Source organism: Phyllobates terribilis, unplaced genomic scaffold, assembly GCF_046119375.1.
Source record: "Phyllobates terribilis strain yellow unplaced genomic scaffold, ASM4611937v1 Scaffold_7__3_contigs__length_470593459, whole genome shotgun sequence".
In the NCBI taxonomy this organism is placed as follows: domain Eukaryota; kingdom Metazoa; phylum Chordata; class Amphibia; order Anura; family Dendrobatidae; genus Phyllobates; species Phyllobates terribilis.
The window spans coordinates 368,168,905-368,186,296 of record NW_027362767.1 but is presented as its reverse complement, the minus strand read 5'-3'; the positions used below and the strand labels follow the sequence as shown (position 1 = coordinate 368,186,296).

At 44.1% G+C, this 17,392-nt stretch overlaps 1 protein-coding gene across 3 annotated transcripts in view; it reads right to left on the bottom strand.

The window, feature by feature from the left end:
- Window positions 1-400: 400 nt before the first annotated feature.
- LRCH2 (leucine rich repeats and calponin homology domain containing 2) overlaps window positions 401-17,392 on the bottom strand; it is a 90,093-nt gene continuing 73,101 nt past the window's right edge. For all 3 annotated transcript variants that reach the window (XM_073641352.1, XM_073641353.1, XM_073641354.1), the window contains 2 exons: window positions 5,925-6,002; window positions 401-5,825 (listed from right to left, as the gene is read on the bottom strand). In XM_073641352.1, coding sequence (XP_073497453.1) covers window positions 5,706-5,825; window positions 5,925-6,002 — 198 coding nt within the window. In that variant the 3' untranslated portion in view covers window positions 401-5,705. The remainder of the gene's footprint in view (window positions 5,826-5,924; window positions 6,003-17,392) is intronic.

Below are 17,392 nucleotides of genomic sequence, written 5' to 3'. Positions count from 1 at the left end.
AAACATGTTTTTTTTTCTCAAATTTCCAGATCACATACAGAAATAATAATAATAAAAAAAAAAAAAAAATAGTATTAATTTTCATACTGACCAGTAGGCCTTCTACTAGAATCACACTTCATGTTTTGTACACATGACTTTTCAGGAGTCTCTTTATCATCACAGACATGATTACAATGAAGGAGAATGCCTCTATATATAGTAGAGATGATCTCACCGCTCATCTCCTCGCCCTCTTTTCACAAAGACCTTTATCCTGATCAAAGCATTCCCACTTTATACAAACATAAAATAAATAAGAGCAATAGACTGATTTGGTCCAGATTTTATTTAATGTCCACGTAAAAAACAGGAAATAGGGTTCTAGTTTCAGACCTAGTAGTTTGTGTGAAACTGCAGATTTTTTTTTTTTTTTTTTTTTTTTTTTTTTTACTATAGAGTTTAATATAAAAAATATATATACGCTGATGACAAATTCCCAATAACACACTGTAAAGTCCCTCAAACCTCATCATGAAGACACCGCAGGGAGCATGTTTAGACCTGGAGACCAGAACGGCGAGTATTCCACAGACAGCCCATGTGCTGGGTAATTAGCTGCAGGGAAAATGAAAACCTGCCAAGTAATGTTTCCAGTAAAAACTATCCTCTCAAGTACACGCAACATTAAAACCCATCCACCATCAAAAATCAGAGCACGGTGTTGCCTTTCCATTTAATGAATTAACTACAAATCACCAGATTACATGTCGAGACCAACTTCTGGGTAGAAGATTAGGTAACTATTTGATTTGGCACAATCAGTAGTGTCTAAAGAGACTGCTCAAAGATTTCCGAGGAACAACTCTGCGTGAGATCATTTCTCCTAGTAAGTGTAAATGGATACCCTGTCATTTTGACTTCACTACCGTAACCCACAAACTACTTACTAGCCATCCTCGAGTCCACTATTAAAGCAAAAGACAACTTCAAACCAAAGTCTACTGCAATAACTTTATAATCACAACCTAAATGGATTGCACCAAGGTAGGGGAGGACTTCCTAATCGCTGGTACCCCCACTTGATCCCGGGGTATAGGCGAGTCAAGCATGTGCACCTACACCCAAAATTCATCATCTATGGAACTGTTAGAAATATAGGAGTACAGTACTTCCACATACCATGAATGGAGCAGAGGTGGCGCGCGCGCTCCATCGGAGCAGAGGTGGCGCGCGCGCTCCATCGGAGCAGAGGTGGCGCGCGCGCTCCATCGGAGCAGAGGTGGCGCGCGCGCTCCATCGGAGCAGAATTCAGACGAGGCTCTGCAGAGTCCTGTTCTCTGAATTGGCGGGCTAACAACTGGTTGAATTGCCAGCAATCAGCACCCATAGATAGGTGATAACTTACAAGATTAGTGCAAACTTAATTATAATCACATACAGTAGTAGAATCCATATTTCTTAAGCTCCACTTTGTGCACAGACTTGAAGTATATAACTGGGAAGATAGCCTGGAGTACACAAACATCTCATCTCTCACCTGATGGATGCTCTTTTTAAACCGGTTAATGGTGTGGCTCTTGTGGGTAAACTCTTCGTTCTTTTACTTCTAGGAAAGAACAGCACTAGGTTTTAACATACTAAATAGTGGATCGCAAACTTACAAAATGCAAAGTAAAGGAAAGCTCCACTTGTCAAGGATGTTTTACTTCTACATAAAAAGCGGAGTATCTTTGTAAATTATTCTCTTTACTCATCTTGTATCAATTTTTAAATTTTGAATATTAGCTGTTCGGCCTAACAGACCGCCGGTACCCGAGAGCAGTGCATTGTGGGATATAACAGAAGTGTTATATACTGAGAACTAAGCTGTTGCGTTATTGGTTTGGAAATAAAATCACGTTAAAAAAATCTGAATTGTGATTGAATAGTAAAAGCACCTCGGTGTATGAATGGAGACGACGACAAAGTAACATGGATACAGATTCCGTAAAGCAACTTGCTGCAAAGTTACTCAACTTTCCATTCACGTTTCAAACGTATCGTTTTGTCAAATGTGAAATTTAATTTTAAATTTAGGTCAGGTGATGAAAAACCCAGTTACTTACCCTCGGGTACGGGTAATGTGTATAGATTCATTCAGGCTCGGACTGGCCCACCGGAGAATCCTCCGGCGGGCCACCACTCTCTTATAGGAGCAGAACTTGGCACAATTTACTTGATTCACTATGTACAGACAATGGCGGCATCTTATTCATTTAACAATCTACCCAGTTCATGGTTATATAAATTTCTGATTCAGGATATGGTCACATTTGCATGTAGCTGAAAAGTGGGGCCCTGGAGATGGTTACTGGTGGGCCCTTGGCACCCCCGTCTGACACTGGATTGGTTAATAGAAAAACTATGGCACTAAATAATAGACATAATAGGATTCTAGTTCATTAGAAAAAAAACACACTATTGTACACAAAATGTTTTAATTGCAATTATAAAATTGTGATTTGGAAATCAAGAAAAAACTCAACCATAGCCGACTATATCCATAATAAATGCCTAATTTAACAACAACAAAAACAAAATACATAATAGGCTTATTTTAAGAAAACTGACATTGAACTGTGGGTTTTGCCAGCTGTACTTCTACATACATACTTACACACTTCTGCTGCACTTCCAGCGATGAGGAGTCCTATACCCTGAAAAGGCTCATTGTGCCGACACAATTGTAGCCCCGAATGAATAAAAAGTATTTACAATCTCAACCCAGTGATCACTACGTAAAGTAACAGTACAATACCATAGTCATAAACGTAAAAAGTCATCAAAATAAATACGTGAAACCCTGTTCACTGTGTGAACGTAACAGAACTGACATCACGACGCCTCCGCCCTGCATCTATGACGTCAGTAACACAGGCACTTCACATGTAAACAGTCTACAACTTAAAGAAGAAGTAGTTTTGGCACCAACTCAGACTATAAAAATAAGCATTTAAAAAACAAAAAAAAATTACAAATATATATACAAATCTAAAACCAAAAAAAAAAAAAAAGTTAAAAAAAAGTCAGTATCATCTTGGAGCAGTCACAAAATGAAAATACCGGGATGCCAAAAAAACAACAAACTATAAATTACTAGAATAAATAATCCAATATCTAAAAAAGGATCCCACTGGTTTATATTATAGCGGCCAGAAAACAACAAGAACTAAAATGTGTTACAGCAACAGTCGTGTTTAAAGAGGAATGCCCACTCCTAAATACCATTTGTATCCTATATGAATTCTGTGCATTTTATTAATACATCTTTGTAGCAGATTTATTATTTTATTTCAAACACAGATCTCCAAATCTACACCATAGCCAGCTTAAAGGGAACCCTTCTAAATTTTTATGTCATCCAATCTGAGATGTAGGAGCAGAGACCCTGATTCCAGCAATGTGTCACTTATTTGGCTGCTTGTTGCAGTTTGGATAAAATCACTGTTTTCTCTGCTGCAGATCTAGCAGTGCTCTGAATACTGAGCTCTGTATAACCCCGCCCACACCACTGATTGGCAGCTTTCTGCCAGTGCACACAGAAATCTGCCAATCAGTGGTAGGGGCAGGGTTATACAGAGCTCATGAATATGGAGGACTATCTATATCAAGCAGCCCAGTAAGTGACACATTGCCAGAATCGGGGTCTCATTCTCTATATTATGCTGCTCTCAGATTGGGTGGCAAAATATTTTTGACAAATTCCCTTTGCCTCCAGCCACCACTAGAGGGAAGTGAGGAGCTTACACTAAACTGCCCATACATTGAACTCAATAGTATGTCTGTATACAGTGAAAAGCTTCTCAGCTCCCCCTGGTGGTGGCTGCAGGTAGCTAGAATGTTATTTTTTTATTTATTTAACATCTCTAGACAGGTTTTAGAAAACTGTGTTAGAAAGAATTCCAGATGCTATAAAGATATATTACAGATAACCTGTGAGAAGGGTTAAAACCCCAAGCCGCCACCAACCCAAGCAAGGTAAAAAAAAAAAAAAAAAAAATATAGCATAACAAGTATTTTCGAATTAGCACACACTGTATTCTAACGATTGGTAAAGAGTCATAGGGGTGGAGCCAGCCTTCTGAAGAGTCCTGCTGTCTGGCCTGATGGACACTGCACTGGTACATCATTACAAGCAGTCACCAGCATTCAGTACTGGCACAGTAAAGCAGGGTGTACTTTGCCCACATTATCTTGCATTGGCCAGAATAGAAGACATCATTGCCAACCTCTTACTATCACAGAGGACAGGATTATGGGAGAAAAAGGGCATAAACCATCCAAACAACGTGGGTGTTAAAGAGGTGGGCATTTACTTTCTTTTTTAGCTTCGGGCGTCCTTACTCATCAGGTTGATGAGACTTCATTAGAGCCACAAGCTTTTCTGCAATGCACAATGGTGTTGCTGGGAATGACTGAGCAGCTGCCAGAACACTTGTGACATGACTCTCGTCTGGTCTATCCGTTATACTAATCTATTCTAGCATAACCCTTCCAGTGGGTCCTCAGTAACTTCAGCTGCAAGGTAACATGTCACACAAGGCCGGATATAGTCCATGACGATGCAAAGTCAAATGACCTTGGTCACAACCATTTGTAAGACCTCAGCTGTGATGTGGAATAGTATTGCTGGCAGGACAAGCGGAAACAAGGTGTAGGATGACTACGCTGCTCTAGTCATCGAGTATACATCCAAGATACACACATACCTGCAATGTGTGCATGCTAGGGAGATGCCACCATTTATTTCAGCTGCATGTCCAAAGCCAGAAATTACCTAACGCAGTTAGTCCGGAGACTGTCTGCAAGAGAAGGAGATAATGGGGTTCTCCAGTACTTCTATATTGATGGCCTCTCTCATTGACACCGCCGATCAAATCTGGCCGGGAATAGATAAGTGACGAAGCGGAACAGCACAGCGCCATCAACAATATAGTGGCCACAGAGGGTACTGCAGATCCACTCTTCCGAATATGGACACGTGAGGATGTGCAGTACCCAGCCACTATAAAGTTGACAGTTCCGCAAATGACCACATCCAGCACTGGGAAAAGCTGTGCCGGGAGTAAAGTCGATCAAGATATCTTTAAAGGGGTTGTCCAGCAGACAATTTAGATTTTTTTGGAGGGGAAGAGGAGGTTGGCAAAGAGCTCAGAACAGTTAAAAAAAAATAATTCTCCACACCTCCCATCTGATGCTCATCCAATCATTGCTAATATCGACACCAAAAAAAGTGTCCTGCCTCCCCAGAGATTGGTGACAGCGAGGCAGAGTATCACATCTTATGTTTTTTAAAACCCAGTCTAAAGACCTCTGCCAATGTTTTGTGCACGATGGACAACCCACCCATCTTGACATTTGCATTGCCCATGTTACTAAACCTAGCGAGGCTGTGTGTCTATGAATATACATCCACACACACATTCACAGATGTGCAGTCAGTGGAATTTCACAAGTAAAAACATCAATAAAAACAAGTTTAGAAATTAAAAATATATAAAAAAAATAAAAAAAACAACCCCTTCACTGTTATTCAGTATATTCAGTGAGGGGACAGTAGCTGTGCGCAGTTCACATGTCAGGGCTAACATAAAGGATAAGTCTTGCCAGTAAATCCACTACTGAGGCTACAGGATGAGCCTGAAGAAGGTCAGTGCTTGGCATACTAGGCTTTCCACGGCAGGTCACACTGAAGAAAGCTGGGAAGTTCTCAATAAGGGAAGTTCTAATAGTGCTTGTACTGTGACCCCAACTTTCACCAGTCCCCTCTCTTCCAAGATATGGTGGGGTAAACATAGCCTGTCCTGGAAGACATAACCGGAAGAGATGATTTACTACAAATCTGAGAACTTCCGTCACATCTAGGAACCCCCGTAGGTAGGAATGTAAAGCATTCAACTCACCTGTGGAACGCCGAGTTTCTTACATGCCTCAAGAAAGTTTTCTACATTACGCCTGCATTTTGCCATGCTTAGTTTAGGCTGAAAAAAAAAGAACAGAAGATCTGACACGTATCAGACTGGATCCATGATTCCTGTTTCTATTATGGTGATTACAGAGGAAAACATAGTTACGTAGGTTGAATAAAGACCTGGGTCCTCCAAGTTCAACCTTTCTCCCTCAAAGAGGAAGAGGTGGGCATATGGACACAACTGTCACATTTTTGCAATCACCACCCATCGGCTTCTTGCTAAACCTCAACAAGGTATATGCAAACATCAGACAAGAACATTTTGGTCTTGAAGTGATGCGTTATCCACCACCACAGTTGTCCATCCCACAGGACATTTCCACAGCAGAAACACCAGTAGAAAGCATGCAGCTTTGCCAAACATTTTAACCCTTTGCAGGGAATCTAAGGGGTGACGTTTCTCCTTGTGGAGAGTGACAAGCCAGGCCTGGCATGCCAGTATGAGGAGACAAACGCCTTGCATGCTCCTTTGGGAAATTGAATATGGAAATGGTCTCTTCAGAGGAAGAGGACTTGAACTCTAGCGCCACCTTTCGGAAGGAGCAATCTTACAAGTCAATGTCGACCTATTAACGAGCCTTATCACATGACTTAGGATAAAAGCCAAACCAGAATAAAAGAGCATGCAAGGTGTTTAAGTCTCCTCATACTGGCATGCCAGACCTGGCTTGTCACTCTCCACAAGGAGAAACCTTACCCCTTAGGATCCCATTGTTAGCCTCTCACCTAGCCAAATCAGATCTCATACTTTGCACTGACGAGGGGCAATACCCCGAAACACCGTGAAACATGGATTTTCTCAGCAATGTGTAAATGGGATTTCAGAAAAAGTCATACATCATGCCACCACTATAATAGATTTTCTGTGTGTGTCTACAGCCGGGAATAGGCCACGTAAAAATGGACTCCCAAGAACGTGAGCATACGTTTAGTTTTTGGTGCAGAAAAATTTGCTGCAAATAGTGTAATAAAGTGTTGGCAGTAAAAACTCTATAACAAGTATGTTTTTTTTTATTTAGTATTTTGATGCAATTTTGCGCCATTCCTTTGAATGGGTGAAATGAAGGTAGAAAGTGAGAGATTCCTAAAATCCAAAAGCTGGTTGTAGACAGAATTACCTTTAGCCAATGAGATGTATGTATGCTAATGTCAAGACATACGTAGAGAAAAGCAGAGCAAATTATATTGTTACCATGTATGACTATTAATAACCTATATAAGTGACCTATTGTGTAATAAAACCCAGATCTGCTCAAATGCATAGGCGGATTATAATGAGGGCAATCTGGACTAAAGCCCGGGGCCTCTATGGCCAGATTGCCATCATTATATGTGCGGCGCCGCGGCACATACTGGCAGACAGTGGCGGGGGGGGCCCCCGGACCGCTCCCCCAGCAGTGGCGCACGGACGCTGCTTCTTCTCCGGCCGGACCAGCACTGCAGCTGTTAACTTCCCTGTGCTGGCCCGGCCGCATCACTGCTAGGAGACACGGCCCTGTGCGCGGCCGTGTCTCCTAGCTGTGAAGTCACGCAGTGCGCGCCTGGCCTGCAGTGCTGCACCGGAGAGGAGCAGGAGGAATGGACTGTGTGCAGGCAGATATCATTGTGTGATGTCTGTTTATATGTATAGGTCTGTATAGGTTTGTGTGTGCGTGACTGCGTGCGGCCCCCCAGCTGTCTTTGGAGGAGGCGCCGTGCGGCCCCCCCAGCTGTCTTTGGAGGAGGCGCCGTGCGGCCCCCCCCCCCCGCTGTGTATAGATGGCGCCGTGCGGCCCCCCCCGCTGTGTATAGATGGCGCCGTGCGGCCCCCCCCGCTGTGTATAGATGGCGCCGTGCGGCCCCCCCCGCTGTGTATAGATGGCGCCGTGCGGCCCCCCCCGCTGTGTATAGATGGCGCCGTGCGGCCCCCCCCGCTGTGTATAGATGGCGCCGTGCGGCCCCCCCGCTGTGTATAGATGGCGCCGTGCGGCCCCCCCGCTGTGTATAGATGGCGCCGTGCGGCCCCCCCGCTGTGTATAGATGGCTACGTGCGGCCCCCCCCGCTGTGTATAGATGGCTACGTGCGGCCTCCCGCTGTGTATAGATGGCTACGTGCGGCCTCCCGCTGTGTATAGATGGTGCCGTGCGGCCCCTCTGCTGTGTATAGATGGTGCCGTGCGGCCTCCCGCTGTGTATAGATGGCTACGTGCGGCCTCCCGCTGTGTATAGATAGCGCCGTGTGGCATCCCGCTGTGCATAGATGGCACCGTGCGGCCTCCCGCTGTGCATAGATGGCGCCGTGCGGCCACCCGCTGTGCATAGATGGCGCCGTGCGGCCACCCGCTGTGCATAGATGGCTACGTGTGCTCAATATTGAGTCATACAATTAATGTAAGGCTATGTGCCCACGATGCAGAAATGCTCCGGATTTCTTTTGAGCGTTTCTGCATCTCCCTGGCAGAAAAAACGCATGCGGATTTCACATGCGTTTTTCCTGCCAGGGACATGCGGATGTGAAGCGTTCTTCACATGCATTTCTACATGCGGGTTGACAAGCGCTTTCCAAGCGATTTTAGCATCACTTGGAAAGTGCTTGACAACTTGGTCACACTATATAAATCCATGCAACCGGCATGGATTTATATAGTGTGACTGTAAAAGAATGGTAAAAAATAAATATATAATTACCTTCTGATGGCCTGCCGACGTCAGCGGTCGCGTGACCCGTCACATGACTAAATGACGTCACGGCAGGTCCTTTTCAGACCATCGTGAGCTGCCGGCAAGCCAGGACGCATCGGATAAAGACACCGGGGGCTAACAGAAGGTAAGTATGATATTTATTTTTTATTTTATTCGTTTTTGTACAGGTACTATGGTACCTGGGTCTGGAGGAGAGTCTCTTCTCCAAACCCGGGTACCATCCGCACATTGAAACGCATGGATTCTGCATGTACAGATGCAGTGATGCGGAATCCATGTGTTCCAATGCAAGTCAATGGCGGCGAAAACGCCGAGCTTCCGCAAAATAATTGGTAATGCTGCGGATTTTTCCGCAATGATAACCCGCAGCGGAAATTTCCGCAGCGTGTGCACACACATGCGGATTATCATTGGGGAGCATGGCAGACCTTCTACCAAGCGTTTAAGCGTTTCTGCAGCGGAATTGCTTAAAAAACGCATAGTGGGCACACAGCCTAAAAAAAATTATTATAATTAATATTGTGTCAAATTAATTTCACGTGAACTATCCCATGATCTATCACAGGGGGGGATCATGTGACATTTGATACATCGTGTGTGTGTGTGTGTGTGTGTGTGTGTGTGTGTGTGTGTGTGTGTGTGTGTGTGTGTGTGTGTGTGTGTGTGTGTCGCTCCTTCTAAACTGCCACGGGTCTTCGCTACTCTTAGTCCACTCCTGCTCAAATGTATCAGACGTGGCTCTTCCATGCACGTATTTGAATTTTACAATTTAATTTGGAACAGGCACAAAGTCTCACATTATGTGGCGACGACAACATACATACAGATAATGAACACCATCAATGAAGACTACAAATAGGGGTACTGACAGATCACACAGGGAGGAATTGCTGTTAAATTTTTGTGCAGATTCGCACTCAGTAAACCTACAAAATATAGTATTAGCCCTGTGGACAAGACGTAAACAAATCTCATCCAACCATTGGAGGAATTTTCTGCAGATTTTATAATGTGGACAATGAAGAGGCGTGAGATGCGAGGTGAAGTCACACACACATATGAATGTTGCACATACAGATTTTTGTCATCTATGAACGCACTCTAAAGTACAATACAAGCTATATTATGCCCTCCTTTCTGGCTTGACATAATTATGTCCTTGGTACGCCAGGACATAATCATCTACAGTCAGTAACAAGAATTTAACAGATCTATAAGATAGTAAAAAATCATGTCCAACAATGAACGAGTAACAAGGTTTTCTCCACAGCACCAATGCTGGATTCAATTAGAGAGTTAAATAATTCAATCTGGTCAGTGGCAGACGCCCAAGAACATTTTTCATTATTTCTGAAGATTTGTTTCTATTTTTTTTTTTTTTTTTAAGACCTGTGTCAATCTGGACATCCACTAAGGACATCCCTGAAATAAAATACAATTTTGGCAAGTGTAATTTAGAAATAGTCCTGGAGACTTCACAGTTTTCAGTATAATTTCCAGCTGCATCCGAAGAGGTTAATGCAGTAATACAAATCCTAAAAGCACGTCTTCATATATGACATCTGCTCCCTACATTGTAAAGCAAAAAATGTATTAATTGTATGTTATGATGAGACAATTAAACCCGATCTGTATTTTCTTTTTCCTCATTTGCAGATTTATTCCCAGTGAAGGGATTGTCTTAAGATCTCTCTTCGGGAACGCCCCCGCCCCCTGTTTCCCATCTTCCTCCTTGTTCCAGATTGACATTCAGACCAGCAGCATTGTTGCACCGCTGCACAAACTGTGCTTTCTCCAATGATGCAAGCAGAGACAACTTTGTCTTTGCAAAAATCTGAGGGGTGCAGCAATCTGGCAACTAAAAAAAATAAAATTAAAACTCCCCGTGTACTTGAGGACAGAGGATTTTTAATAAGAGGTAGATTGTAATGTTGCCTATTTTTACAAGCATTTTTACCCATTTATGATGATGAGATGTCCCTTAAATTATGATGGTAGTTATAAAATGATAATAAACACATAGTTCAGGAATTTAAAGAGAACCTGTCAGCAGGATTTAGCTATGTGAACTACATACAGAGCTATAATAGTGCTGTAACACCGATTAAAATGATCTGTGCGGTGAAGAAATCCGTTTTGTGGTTCTTGTGGAATGAGTGTTTAAAGTTTTGCTGCAATCATGTCTTCGTGCATCGGGGCGGGCTATGGGGCAGGAATCTGTGCAGGGTCTTTTATTGTTGCTCTGGCAATGCTATCTGCCTCCTGTTTGAATGACCGGTCACTGATCGCACCTGCGTAGTACTTTATTTTGTCTCCAAAAAACATTAGGTCTCCCCATGCGCGCTCACAACTAAAAGTCTATACCAATTCTCAATCTGCACATACGCCGCCCACCTTGCCCAGGGTACTAGTGCAGGGGTGCACAGAAGAGGAGACCGTAAACATTGCACTTGTCCTCTGGGTGGCGCATGCGCAGATTAAGAATTAAGCGCATGTGCAATCGGTGACCTCCCGCCCCGATGCACGAGGACATGATTACAGTAAAACTTTAAACACTCATTCCACAAGAACCACAAAACGGATTTCTGAACCACGCGTATCATTTTAATCGGTATCACAGCACTAATATGGCCCTGCTTGTAGTTTACATAGCTAAATCCTGCTGACAGGTTCTCTTTAAGAACAGAGATAAGACTTTTTCTTCCTCCTGATGGTTAATCCCTGTAGATGGCACAGGAGGCAAATGCGCATTATCACGCTCCGTCCTCGGGGTCTGAGCACATACAACAGTCAAGCAAGCGACCAAAAAAAGAGCTCTGCTAGGTCACCATGTATAAGAACACAAATGATTATGATAGGAGGGTGGCTAAGTCTTTTGGTGCATCCTTAGGTCTTAGATCAAAGTCTTAGGTTCAGAACAACCAGTACAGTGACAGTAAGTGGTTCATGCCCACATAGTAACTTGGATGTACATGTAGAGGAAGGTCATCTCTTTTAAGGTCACTGCAAACATAAAAAGACCAAGATTAAAAGCTTCACGTCCATCAAATATTCAAGAAAAGTATTTAAAAAGAAAATTCTAAATAGGGTCTAAACATTTCCTTATCGAGTGGAAAAAACAGCAAAATCCAGAGAACAACTTTTGCTGACCGTAATAGCAGAAGGAGGATCCGTTATGCAAGAAAAGTTTTATCCAGAATTCTACATGACCTGAAGACACCGGTGCCAGCTTTGAGAAGACACCGGATTTGCTGCATTGCATACAAAAACGGTGGGGAAATCATATCTGCAGTTATTAGAAGAAGGAAGGAAGAAAAGAGAGGCCGGAGAGTCCTAACTGAGCCACACACACCTTACTGAAACTACCGGCTCTGGCAATCACTATTATAGGAGAATCACCATCCGTAACACAGGAAGGAGGGATAGCAGGGGCTGCGGACAAAGGAAGCGGAATGCCAAGATCTACACAAGCATTTTAGTGATTTCTAATACTTTTTGCATAGTAATTTCTTATTTTCAAAATGGGGCAGGTGGCTCACGAATTTTGTGCAAAATCAAAAAGATGTCCTTTATTATTTTTTTTGCTCAAAAAAAAAAAATTGCATGTTCTGCAAAAATGTAGCACAATTTGCACTGAAGTACACTGGTGTAAACATTTTTGCCACTTTTTAAACAGTATAAATTGTCCGCAAACTTGTGGAAAATGGCTTCACATCCAGCTGGATGAATGTCTCAAGTGGGGTACCACAGGGCTCCGTCCTGGGACCTGTATTGTTCAACATCTTTATCAATGATTTAGATGAAGGAATTGAGGGTAAACTGATTAAATTTGCTGATGACACAAAGCTAGGAGGGATAGCTAATACTAGAGAAGAGAGAGAGAAGATTCAAAAAGACCTAAATAAACTGGAGCAGTGGGCAGCAACCAACAGAATGGTTTTTAACAGGGAAAAATGCAAAGTACTACATCTGGGCAATAAAAATGAAAAAAGCATATACAGAATGGGAGGAATAGAGCTAAGCAACAGTACATGTGAAAAAGACTTAGGTATACTAATAGATCATAGACTAAACATGAGTCAACAGTGTGATGCAGCAGCAAAAAAGGCAAATACAATTCTGGGATGTATTAACAGAAGCATACAGTCTAGATCACGTGAAGTCATTATCGGTCTTTACTCCTCTTTGGTCAGACCTCATCTGGAATACTGTGTACAGTTTTGGGCACCACATTTTAAAAAAGACATAGACAAACTGGAGCAAGTTCAGAGAAGAGCGACCAGAATGGTGACTGGTCTGCAAACCATGTCCTATGAGGAACGGTTGCAGGATTTGGGAATGTTTAGCTTGCAAAAAAGAAGACTGAGAGGAGATTTAATAGCTGTCTACAAATATGTCACATTGTAGAAGGATCATCTTTATTCTCATTTGCACAAGGAAAGACTAGAAGCAATGGGATGAAACTAAATGGGAGGAGACACAGATTAGATATTAGAAAAAACTTTTTGACAGTTAGGGTGATTAATGAGTGGAACAGGCTGCCACGAGAGGTGGTGAGTTCCCCTTCAATGGACGTCTTCAAACAAAGGCTGGACAGACATCTGTCTGAGATGATCTAGTGAATCCTGCTTTGAGCAGGGGGTTGGACCAGATGACCCAGGAGGTCCCTTCCAACTCTACCATTCTATGATTCTATGAAAACAAAAACTGTGCTCACATTGAGCGAACATTTTAAAAAAACAGCATAAAAAAAAAAAGAAGATGAACATGGCACAAATAAACACCGAAAAAAAGACAAAAAAGGCACACATTACTGAACATTCAATACTGAATCGGAACCAGAGTACTATAGATGATTTTGCATTTTTAGTGCTTGTGATCTGTGGTTAACCACTTTACAGCCTGTGGCGTATTAGTAACCACCTGTTCAGCGCGGGCTCAGCGCTGAGCCTGCACTGAACCGGGCACATGTCAGCTGATTATTACAGCTGACATGTGCCCACAGCAGCCGCAGGTGGAATTGCGATCCACCCGCGGCTGTTAACCCCTTTCCGACCCGTGTCACACCGTTTGTGACATGGAAAACAGTTCGTTCCCGACCCATGTCACAGCGTCTGTGACATGGAGGGAAAGAGCCCCTGCAGCGCCTGCGAGCGGGGTCGCTCAGGTTTCACAGTTGCTACTGCAACTGGACATCCTGTAGTCGACCCCCCGGGGGGTGGATTAACCCCCCCGTGCCTGGGACCCCTCCGATTGGCTGTTTCATTTTCACTTTTAGTGAAACAGCTAATCGGTATGAATTAAATATTTCACCAATGAAAATTGGTGTAATATTTAAATCTGGGCATGGCCTGATGCTTACAGCATCAGCCATTGGCTGGGGGGAGTGTCACCTCTGCCCCCCCCTCCCCCCAGATCTGATTGGGGGGCTAGCGTCATATGGATACTAGCCCCAATCAGATGTGGAGGGAGTTTTTCATGATGGCCGCAACTGCCCAGCTCCTACCCGTCCATGGATCGTGTGCCGGCCATTGTGGACCCTCTGCTGCTGCCCCCCGTGGACCCTCTGCTGCTGCCCCCCCGTGGACCCTCTGCTGCCGCCGCCGCTGATCGCCTGCTGCCGCCGCTGATCTGCATCAGGTAGTATTGCCCCCACTCCCCCCCGACCCCCCCCTCCACTCCACCCTGACCCCCCCCTCCACCCCCGACCTCCCCTGCACTTTCATACCTGCACCCCGACGTCCGCTCCCTCTGCTCCCTCTCCCACGTCTTCATCCACCGGCTGCTGCTCTCCTTCTGACAGCCGGTGGACTGTGATCACAGCAGCAGCAGGCTCAGTGTAAATGCCCTGCTCCTGTGATCAAACCCACCATCCCCCAGTCCCAGTGATATCACCCCCCACCTCCCAATAATCACCCCTCCCTCCAGTGTTCACCCCCCCTCCCCCCAGTGTTCACCCCCCCCTGTCCCCAGTGTTCACCCCCACCTGTCCCCAGTGTGCACCCCCCCATCCCAGTGATCATCCCCCCCCGCAAACCCAGTGATCACCCCCCTGCTGCTGGCTCCTGCTCCCCTTTCTGCCCCAGTAATCACCCCCCCTGATGCTGCCGGCCTCCTACCCCCCTTGCTGCTGCCGGCTCCTGCCCCGCCCCAGTGATCACCTCCCTTGCTGCAGCTGCTGGCTCCTCCATCTCTTCAGCCCCCCCCTACGCCTGACAGCCCCCACACGTGACTGCAGAAGGTTACACCAAGCACACACACACACACAAAAGTACACTCACACTATAATAAAGTTTCGATTTTTTTTTTTTTTCACACGCACACAGCACACAAAATGTCCCGCCCGTCCCACTCATCCCAGTCTAGGGCGTACTAAGCTTAGGAGGCTATGTCAGGTTGGTGTGTGTGTGTGGTGTATACACTACAATATACCACACCGCACACCAACCTGACATACACTACACAATGGTGTCCGCTAACAAATTGGAACCATGTTGTGTTTGGAGAGTCCCTGTGTGCCCAAACATTGGAGCTCCCCAACAAGTGACCCCATTTTGGAAACTAGACCCCCCAAGGCACCTATCTAGATGCATAGTGAGCACTTGGAACCCCCAGGTGCTTCACAAATTGATTCATAAAAATGAAAAAGTGGAAAAAAAAAACACTTATTTTTACGGATTAATTTGTGAAGGACCTGGGGGTTCCAAGTGCTCACTATGCATCTAGATAGGTGCCTTGGGGGGGTCTAGTTTCCATTATGGGGTCACTTGTGGGGGAGCTCCAATGTTTGGGCACACAGCGGCTCTCCAAACGCAACATGGTGTCTTCTAACAATTTGAGCCGACAATTTGTTAGCGGACACCATGTTGCATTTGGAGAGCCGCTGTGTGCCCAAACATTGGAGCTCCCCCACAAGTGACCCCATTTTGGAAACTAGACCCCCCAAGGCACCTATCTAGATGCATAGTGAGCACTTGGAACCCCCAGGTGCTTCACAAATTGATTCATAAAAATGAAAAAGTGGAAAAAAAAAACACTTATTTTTACGGATTAATTTGTGAAGGACCTGGGGGTTCCAAGTGCTCACTATGCATCTAGATAGGTGCCTTGGGGGGTCTAGTTTCCAAAATGGGGTCACTTGTGGGGGAGCTCCAATGTTTGGGCACACAGCGGCTCTCCAAACGCGACATGGTGTCCGCTAACAAATTGAATGTAAAATCGGCTCAAATTGTTAGCGGACACCATGTTGCGTTTGGAGAGCCCCTAATGTGCCTAAACAGTGGAGCTCCCCCACAAGTGACCCCATTTTGGAAACTAGACCCCCCAAGGCACCTATCTAGATGCATAGTGAGCACTTGGAACCCCCAGGTGCTTCACAAAATGATCTGTGAAAACAAAAAAGTACTTTTTTTTTTTCACAAAAATTTTCTTTTAGCCTAAATTTTTTAATTTTCACATGGGTAACAGGATAAAATGCATCCTAAAATGTATTGGTAAATTTCTCCTGAGTACACTGATACCTCATATGTGGTCATAAACCACTGTTTGGGCGCATGGCAGGGCTCAGAAGAGAAGGAGCGCAATTTGACTTTTGGAGCTAATTTTCCATTCAAAAAGTAAAATGGCGCTCCTTCCCTTCTGAGCCCTGCCGTGTGCCCAAACAGTGGTTTATGACCACATATGAGGTATCAGTGTACTAAGGAGAAATTGACCAACAAATTTTAGGATGCATTTTATCCTGTTACCCATGTGAAAATTCTTCCTTGTGGCTTTAGTTCCTGTGATGCACCTGAAGGGTTAATAATCTTCTTGAATGTAGTTTTGAGTAGCTTGAGGGGTGCAGTTTTTGGAATGGTGTCACTTTTGGGTGTTTTCTGTCATAAAGACCTCTCAAAGTGACTTCAAATGTGATGTGGTCCCTAAAAAAATGGTTTTGTAAATTTTGCTGGAAAAAAGATAAATTGCTGATGAACTTTGAACCCTTCAAACTTCCTACCAAAATTTTTTTTTTTTCCAAAATTGTGCTGATGTAAAGTAGACATGTGGGAAATGTTATTTATTAACTATTTTGTGTCACATCACTCTCTGGTTTAGTAGAATAAAAATTCAAAATTTGAAAATTGCAAAATTTTCAAATTTTTTCCCATATTTTTGATTTTTTCACAAATAAACGCAAATATTATCGACCTAAATTTAATACTAACATGAAGCCCAATATGTCACGAAAAAACAATCTCAGAATCGCTAGGATCCGTTGAAGTGTTCCAGAGTTTTTACTTCGTAAAGGGACACTGGTCAGAATTGACAAAAATGCCAAGGTCTTTAGGGTCAAAATAGGCTGGGTCCTGAAGGGGTTAACATGTTAAATGCCGCTGTCAATCTCTGATAGCAGCATTTAACATTGCTGCGCCGGAAGCTCGTCACTTACCCCGCCCATCGGTGACCCCGTCACGTGATCGCAGGTCACTGATGAGTGGGCATGACAACCCTGGGTCTGCAGCAGACCCCAGTGGTTGTCATGAGCTGATCGCTATGAGCACCACCTAGTGGTCGGCGCTCATAGCACAGGACCATTTCTGCTACATAGAGGCGATCAGACAAGTGCTGCTTCTAGTCTCCTATGGAGACTATAGAAGCAAGCAAAAAGTGAAAAAAAATGTTTTAAAAATAAGAAAAAAAAAATTAAAAAAATATAAAAAAGTTTAAATCACCCCCTTT